General features: G+C 42.6%; 1 protein-coding gene across 1 annotated transcript in view; it reads right to left on the bottom strand.

Annotated features, from left to right (window-relative positions):
• Positions 1–8,831, bottom strand: part of SUPT16H (SPT16 homolog, facilitates chromatin remodeling subunit) — a 125,845-nt gene that overhangs the window by 26,118 nt on the left and 90,896 nt on the right. Inside the window, exons 18-19 of the mRNA XM_032441647.1 lie at positions 8,765–8,831; positions 1,728–1,736 (exon numbers count right to left, since the gene is read on the bottom strand). The exon at positions 8,765–8,831 is cut by the window's right edge and continues 47 nt beyond it. Of these exons, the coding sequence (XP_032297538.1) occupies positions 1,728–1,736; positions 8,765–8,831 (76 nt within the window). The remainder of the gene's footprint in view (positions 1–1,727; positions 1,737–8,764) is intronic.

The following is an 8,831-nucleotide window of genomic DNA, read 5'->3' as shown; positions in this document are numbered from 1 at the left end:
TGTGTTAGTGAGAGAGATCTTGAGCCTAAAATACCCATTATTGGGTTCTAATAGGGGTTAATAGGTCGTAATGGGTTAATAGCGGTTTAATGGGGTCTATAGGTTCTGTTATGAAGGTTTATAGGGGTTTTTAATGGATTAATGGAGTCGTATTGGCGTTGAATAGGGTCGTAATAGGGAGATCATACGGGTTAAATGAGGGTTAATAGGGTCATTTGGGCGTTAATAGGGTTTTATGGGTTAATAGGGTTTTAGATGGGCGTTTAATAGGGTTTTAATGGGGTTAATAGGGTCGTTAATGGGAGTTAAAGAGTAGATTAATAGGCATTAATAGGTTATGGGCTTTAATATGGATTCATGGGTTGGGGTGTTAATAGGGATTATGGGGGTTTTAATAGGGGATTACATGGGTTATGCGGTTCTAATAGGGTTACTAGGGTCTTAATAAGGGTTAATAGGGTATTAACTAGGGTACAATAGAGCAATTAATAGGCTATTAATGGGCGTTTGACGGTCGTTAAAGGATGTACATGGGTTTAATAGGGGATTATGTGCGTTAATGAGTTCTATACGGTAGATAGGAGGTTCCAATCGCGTTTAATAGGGCATCTATAGGTTATTTAATACGAGTTCAATTAATGGGGTTAATTAATGGGGTTAATTAATGGGCGTTTGGGGTGTATAGGAGATTAATGAGGTTAATAGGGATAATGGGGTTATGGCGTTCTAATAGGGTTAATGACGGTCTTTAATAAGGTTAATAGCGGCCTATATGGTTAATTAATACGGAGTTAATTAATGGCGGTATTAATGGGGTTAATTAATGGGGTTTAATTATGGGGTTTGGTTGTTAATAGCGGAATTAATGGGTTTTAATACGGGGATTAATGGGGTTATTGGTTCTATAGGTTAATGGGTTCTTAATAGGGTTACATAGCGCATTATAGGTATATTAATAGGGTTTAATTAATGGGGTTATTAATGGGTTGATTATGGGGTTTGGGTGGATGTTAATAGGGGTTAATGGGTTAATGGGTTTCTAACTAGGGGGTTATAGGTTCAATAAGGGTTAATAGGGCATTATCGGGTTATTAATAGGGTTAATAATTAGTTACATTAATGGTTAATTATGGGGTTTGGGTGTTAATGGGGATTAATGGCGGTGTTAATAGGGGATTAATGGGGTTAAATGGGTTCCAATAGGTTATAGGGTTCCAATAGGGTTCAATAGGTTATTATAGGGTTATTATAGGTTAATTTAATGGCTGTTAATAATGGGGTTATTATGGGTTCAATTAATGGAGTTAATCTAATGGGCTTTGGGTAGTGAATAGGCATGAATGGGGTTTATAGGGATAATGTTGTTAATGGGTTCCAATCGACTTAATAGGTCCAACATAGGGTTAATAGGTTATTACTAGTCGTTAAGGGGGGGGGGGGGGGGGGGGGGGGGGGGGGTGGGGGGGGGGGGGGAGGGGGGACGTATAGCATGGGGGGGGGGGGGGGGGGGGGGGGGGGGGGGGGGGGGGTGTGTGTAATGTGATGTTGATTAATGGGCTTATTTTATATGCGGTGTGTGTGTGTGTTGTGTTGAATCTAATGCGTCTGGGGGGGGGGGGGTGGGTGGGTGTGGTGCGTCTCTACCATTCTGTGCCAAGCTCTTGCCAGCTGCTTGCTGGCTGGCTGGAGGAGGCATAGTGCTGCGTACGTTCAATTACTGTGCGGCCCCGTTGAAGCTGCGTTTTGGGGTGAAAAAGGGGATTTTCGCGTCAGTTGTAGGGTCAGGAAATGGGGTTTTTTGGGGTCGGTTATGGGAAGTTTTAGGGTTCAGCAAATGCGGGTTTAGGACGTCAGAAAATGGAGGTTTCGCGTCATAATGGGGTTTTCAGGGTCAGGAATGGGGATTCGGGGTCAGCTATGGTTTTGGGGTCAGAAAATGGGGTTCTTGGAGTTTTCAGAAATGGGGTTTTGGGATCGGTTATGGGTGATTGGGATGGTCAGAAATGGGGTTGTTTGGGGTCAGTTATGGGTTTTAGTCAGAACATGGGGTTTTTGGGTCAGAAATGGGTTTTGGGCGGCTCCCAGTAATGGGCGGATTTAGGTCAGTATGGGGTTTTTGGAGGTCAGAATGGGTTTTCGGGTCAGTAATGATTTCGGGGTCAAATGGGGTTTTGGGTCAGGAAATTTGGTTTTAGGGTACTAAAATGGGAGAAAAGGGGGGTTTGGGGTGAGAAATGGGAGGTTTTGGGGTCAGAAAGGGGTTATTTTGGCGTTGTACATAGGTTTTGGGTCAGAAATGGGGTTTTGGGGTGAAGAAATGGGGGTTTTGGGCAGTAATGGGGGTTTTGGGTTCAGAATGGTTTTTGGTCAGAAATGCAGTTTTGGGCGTCAGTAATGGGTTTTTAGTCAGAAATTGGGCTTTTGGGTCAGAAATGGGGTTTTGGTCGTTATTGGGTTTGGGTCGAAGAAATCGGGTCTTTAGGCGTCTAAAATGGGACAATTGCGGGGGATTTTGGCGGGCTCAGAAATGTGGTTTCAGGGTTGTAATCGGTTAATGGTCAATTATGGGGTTGTGGGTCAGTAATGGGGTTTTGCGAGTCCAGAAAATGGGTTTAGGGTCAATGGCGTTTTTAGTCAGAGAAAATGCGGGTTTTGGGTCCAGGAATGGGATTTGGGGTCAGACAATGGAGTTATTTGGGTCGTTCTGGGTTTTTGGAGAGTCAAAATGGGGAAATGAGAGTTTGGGGGTTAGTTATAGCGGTTTTGGTTCAGAAATGGTGTTATTTGCCTTTTACTCGGGGTTAGTTATGGGGTTTAGGGGAGCTTTGGGGTTTGGGGTCAGACCATTGGGTTTTTATGGGTCAGAAATTGGGGTTTAGGATTCAGTAATTGGGTTTTGGGTCAGTAATGGGTTCATTTTGGGTCAGAAATGTGGTCTTTGGGTCAGAAATGGTCTTTGGGTCAGTAATGGGGTTTGGGGAATCAGAAAGTGGGATTAGGGTCAGAAATGGAGGTTTTGGGTCAATTATGCGTTTGGGGTGCAGAACATGGGTTTGGGTCAGTAATGGGTTTGGGGTCAGAAATGGGGTTTTGGGGTCAGAAATGGGGTTTTTGGGGTCAGAAATGGGGTTTTAGGGTCGGTTATGGGGTTTTGGGGTCAGAAATGGGGATTTAGCGGTTCAGAAATGGGGTTTTGGGGCTCTAGTATGGGTTTTGGGTCACAGTAATGGTTTGTGGGTCAGTAATGGGTTTTGGGTCACCTACAGGTATTTCGGTCAGTAATGTGTTTTTGGGGTTCGAAATGGGTTTTAGGGTCAAAATGGGTTTTTGGGTCAGAAATGGCGGAAATGGGGGTGTTTTGGGGTCAGAAATGTGGATTTAGGGTTGGTAATGGGGTTATGGGGTCAATTATGGGGTTTTAGGGTCAGTAATGGGTTCTGGGTCAGAAATGGGGTTTATAGCGGTAGGAATGGGGTTTTGGTGGGTCAGAAATGGCGTTTGTGGGTCAGTTATAGGTTTTGGGTCAGAAATGGCAGGTTTTGGGTTCAGTGTATGGGGTTTGGGGTTCAAAATGGGGTTTTGGTCAGAAATGAGTTGGGCGTTCAGAATGGGTTTTAGGTCATAATGCGGGTTATTGGGTCAGAAATGGCCGGATTTTGGTCAGAATGGTTTTAGGGTCAGATTGGGTTTTGGGTCAGAAATTGGAGTTTTGGGTCAGTAATGGGTTTTGGGGCTGGAAATGGGTTTTGGGTGTCAGAAATGGATTATAGGTCAGTTATGGGTTTTGGAGTCAGAAATGGGTTTGTTGGTTATGGGTATATTGGGGGCATTGTGGGCTGGGTCAGAAATGGGGTTTTGGGGTCCAGTAATGGGTTTTTGAGGTCAGAAATGGGGTTTTGGGGTGAGGAAATGGGTTTTTGGGTCATTAATGGTGGTTTGGGGACCTATTAATGGGATTTTTGGGTTCTAATAGGATTTTTGGACCAAGGTAATCATTGGGGTTATTAGGGTTTCTTAATAGGGTTTGAGGTGTCGTTTTCGGTTTTAGAGTCAGAAATAGGTTTTTGGGTTTCGATGAATGGTGTTTCTGGGCCTATTTATGGGGTTTTTTGGGGTCATTCTTGGCGTTTGGGGCCTAATTATGAGATTTTGAGTTCTATGGATTTTTGGGCCTATTTATAGTGGTTTGGGGGCTCTTATGGGTTTTTAATGGATTTTTGGGTTGTCTTATCTGGGGGCTCTTAAGAGTTTTTGGGGTCATTCTTGGGGTTTTTGGCTATTATGGGATTTTGGTTTTAATGGGTTCTTGGGCTTATTAATAGGGGTTATTTGGGGTCATTCTTGGGTTTTTGGGCTCTTAATGGGGTTTTTGGGGCTTTGAATGTTGTTTTGGGGTCTATTTATGGGGTTCTTGGGGCCTATTAATGGGATTTTTGGGGTCTCTTAATGGATTTGGTTCTTAATGGGTTTTTGGCCTATTATGGTGGGTTTGGGCTCTTTATGGGGTTTTTAATGGGTTTTGGAGTGTTTGTTGGATCTCTTAGGGGGTTTTAGGGTGCTTTCATGGGGTTCTTTGGTTGTTTGGTGGGGCTCTATAAAGGGTTTTTTGGGTCATTCTTGGGTTTTTAGGCCTATTAATGGATTTTTTGAGGTATCTTAATGGTTTTTGGGTTGTTTTGGGGCTTTTTTGGGGTTTTGGGCTATTTTGTGTCTTAATGGATTTTGGGGGTAATTATGGGCTTTTATAGGTTCTTAATAGGGTTTTGGGTGTCGTTCTTGGGGTTTTAGGGTCAAGAAATAGTTTTTGGCGTTGCATATATGGATTTTTTGGCCGTAATTATGGGGTTTTTGGAGTCATTCTTGGGTTTTGGACCTATTAATGCAGATTTTTGGGGTTTCTTAAGGGGTTTTTGGGCCTGATTAATGATTTTGGTTCTTAATGGGTTTTGGGTTTTTTGGTTTTTAATGGTTTTTTGGGCCTATTTATGGGTTTCTGGGTCATTCTTGAGGGTTTTGGGACCTTTTAATGGATTTTGAGTTTTAATGGCGTTTTGAGGCGCTCTTAATGGGGTTTTTGGGTTGTTAGGTTCTTAATGAGGTTTTTAGGTTTCTATGATTTTGACCGTAATTATTTGGGGGGCTCTTAATGGGGTTTCTGGGCCTCTTAATGGTGGTTTTTGAGGCCTATTATCGGGGTTTTTAATGGAGGTCTTTGGGGGCGGTTTTTGGGTTTTTAGGGTTCTGTAAGGAAGGTTTGGTGTTTTGGGGCCTATTTATGGTGTTTTGGGTCTTTCTTAATGGATTTTGGGCTAATTAATGGGGTTGTGGAGGTTCTTTAAGGGCTCTTAATTGTTGTTTTGCGCCTATTTCTCGTGTTTTGCGCCTATTTATGGTGTTTTTGGCTATTTATGGATTTTTGGGCTTTCTTATGGGTTTTTGGGCCTATTTATGGTGGTTTTGGGGCCTCCTTTTATGGGGTTTTAATGGGGTCTTTGGCGGTGTTGTGGGGCTTTATTAATGGTTTGTTGTTGTCGGCTCTTAATGGGGTTTTTGGGTGTTTTGGGCTCTTAAGGGTTTTTGGCGTCATTCTTTGGTTTTGGGGCCTATTAGATGGTATTCTGAGGTCTTAATGGGTTTTTTTGGGGGCTCATTAATGCTGTTTTTTGGGCCTATTCATATTGGTGTTTGGGGCTCTTTATAGGGTTTTTAATGCGGTTATGAGGGTGTTTTGGGCACTAAGGGTTTTTGGCTGTCATTCTTGGGTTTTTGGGAGCCTTTAATGGCATTTTTGAGTTCTAAATGGGTTTTTGGGCTCTTAATGCGGAGTTTTTGGCTTTAATGGTGTTTCAGGGACCTATTTATGGGGTTTTTAATGGGTTTTGGGTGTTTTTGGGGTTTTTAGGGGTCTTTAATCGGTTTGGGGGGTTTTGGTTTTTTTTTGGGGGGTTTTTTTAAAAATGGTGGATTTTTTTTTTTTTAGGGTTCTTAATGGTTTGGGTTGTTTTGGGGCTCTTAGGTTTTTGGGTTCATGCTTGGGGTTTTGGGCCTACTTATGGTTTTTTGGGTGCTTAAGGGATGTTTTTGGGTGCTTTAAGGATGGTTTTGGGTGCTTTTGGAGTTCTTAATGGATTTTTGAGGCCTATTATGGTGGCTATGTGAGGGCTCTTTAATGGGGTTTTGGGGTGTTTGGACTTCTTTATGGGTTTTTAATTGGGGTTTTGGCAGGTGTTTGTGGAGTTCTTAATGGTTTTTTGGGGCTCCTTCAATGGAGGCTTTTGGGATATTTTTGGGCTTGACTTAATGGGTTTTGGTGCTTCTTAACTGGGGATTTGGGTGTTTTGGGCTTTAAGGGGTTTTGAGGTCATTCTTTGGGTTGTTTGGCCGTATTAATGGGATTTTGGGGCTTTAAGTGGTTTTTCGGCTCTTAATGGGTTTTTGGGTGTTTTGGGGCTCTTAAGGGTGTTTGGGTCATTCTTGGGGTTTTGGGCCTCTTAATGGATTCTTTGGTCTTAATGGCGTTTTTTTGGGTTTCTTAATGGGTTTTTGGGGTTCTTAATGGGAATTTTGGGGTAATTAATGGGGTTTTTAGGGTTCTTAATAGGGTTTTGGGGTCGTTCTTCGGGTTTTAGGGTCAGAAATAGGGTTTTTGGGTTGATGAATGGTGTTTTTGGGCCTATTTATGGGGTTCTTTGGGGTCATTGCTGGGGTTTTTGGGCTATTAATGGATTTTTGCTGGTTCTTAATGGGATTTTTAGGGTTCTACAATGGGTTTTTGGGGCTGATTAATGGGAAATTTTTCTTATAGGGTTCCTTATGGCTGCTTTTGGGCCTATTATGGTTTTTTGAGTTCTTAATGGGTTTTGGGGCTCTTAATGGTGTTTTTGGCTATTATAGGCGTTTTTTAATGTGTTTTGGAGGTTGTTTGGGGGTATTTGGGAGTCTTAATGGTGTTTTTGGGCCTATTATGGGATTTTTGGAGGCTCATAATGGGGGTTTTGGGCCATTAATGGTTTTTTGGGGTTTTTAATGGGTTTTTTGGGCCTATTTATGGGGTTTTTGGGGTACATTCTTGGGGTTTTGGGGCCTATTAATGGCATTTTGGGAGTTTCTTAATGGAGGTTTTGGGGCTTTAAATGGGTGTTTTTGCTGCCTATTTATGGGGTTTTTAATCGAGGGTATTGGGGCGTTTTTGGGGATTTTTTGGGTTCTTAATGGGTTTTTGCGGTGTTTTGGCATACTTAATGTGTTTTGGGTCTTCTTAATGGATTTTTGTGGCTAATTAATGGGTTTTTGGCGTTGTTTTGGGGGGTTCTTATGGGTTATTGGGTTCATTCTTAGAGTGTTTTGGGGCCTAATTTATGGGGTTTTTAGAGTTCTTAGGGGTTTTATGGCCTAGTTATGGGTTTTTGGGTCATTATTGGGTTTTTGGGCCTCCTTATGGAGGTTTTTGGGCTGTTTTGGGCTCTTAAGAGGTTTTTGGGCTCTTAATGGGGTTTTGGGCTTATTTATGGGGTTTGGGGTAATTCTTGGTTTTTGGGGCCTATTTTATGGAGTTTTGGAGGAGTCATTCTTAGGGGTTTGGGCCTTTAATGGAGATTTTGAGGTTCTTAATGGATTTTTGGCCTCTTATGCGTGGTTTTGGGAGACCTATTATATGGGGTTTTTAATGGCAGTTTTGGCGGTGTTTGGGCTTCTTAATGGTGTTTTTGGGGTTCTTAATGGGGTTTTTGGGTTGTTTTGGGGGCTCTTAAGGGGTTTTTGGGGTCATTCTTGGGGTTTTTGGGCCTATTAATGGGATTTTTGGGGTTCTTAATGGTTTTTTTGGGGCTTATTAATGGGGTTTTGGGGCTCTTAATGGGGTTTTTGGGGTGTTTTGAGGGTTCTTAATGGAGTTTTTAGGGTTCTTAATGGGGTTTTGGGGTGTTTTGGGGTTCTTAATGGGGTTTTTGGGGCTCTTAATGGTGTTTTTGGGCCTATTTATGGGGTTTTTAATGGGGTTTTGGGGCGTTTTTGGGGTTTTTTAGGGTTCTTAATGGGGTTTTGGGGTGTTTTGGGGCCTATTTATGGTGTTTTGGGGTCTCTTAATGGGATTTTTGGGCTCTTAATGGGGTTTTTGGGGTTCTTAAGGGCTCTTAATGTTGTTTTGGGGCCTATTTATGGTGTTTTCGGGCCTATTTATGGTGTTTTTGGGCCTATTTATGGGGTTTTTGGGGTCATTCTTGGGGTTTTTGGGGCCTATTAATGGGATTTTTGAGGTTCTTAATGGGTTTTTTGGGGTTCTTAATGGGGTTTTTGGGCCTATTTATGGTGGTTTTGGGGCTCTTTATGGGGTTTTTAATGGGGTTTTGGGGTGTTTTGGGGCTCTTAATGGGGTTTTTAGGGTTCTTAATGGGGTTTTTGGGTTGTTTTGGGGGTATTTTTGGGGTTCTTAATGGGTATTTTGGGGTTCTTAATAGGATTTTGGGGTGTTTTGGGGCTTATTAATGGGGTTTTGGGGGTTCTTAATGGGATTTTTGGGCTTATTAATGGGGTTTTTGGGGTCATTCTTGGGGTTTTTGGGCTCTTAATGGGTTTTTGGGGTGTTTTGGAGGTTCTTAATGGGGTTTTTGGGTTGTTTTGGGGGTATTTTTGGGGTTCTTAATGGGATTTTTGGGGTCATTCTTGGGATTTTTGGGCCTATTAATGGGATTTTTGAGGTTCTTAATGGGTTTTTTGGGGTTTTTAATGGGATTTTTGGGTTGAAAATGGTGTTTTTCGCTCTCACCCCAGCTCCCTGAAGGGCACCTCGAACTCCAGCTCCTCCTTGGTCAGCGCCTCCACCTTCTCAATGA

This window comes from Coturnix japonica, unplaced genomic scaffold, assembly GCF_001577835.2.
Source record: "Coturnix japonica isolate 7356 unplaced genomic scaffold, Coturnix japonica 2.1 chrUnrandom455, whole genome shotgun sequence".
Lineage (NCBI taxonomy): Eukaryota > Metazoa > Chordata > Aves > Galliformes > Phasianidae > Coturnix > Coturnix japonica.
The sequence above is the reverse complement of the archived record's forward strand: the minus strand, read 5'-3'. Positions and strand labels throughout refer to the sequence as shown.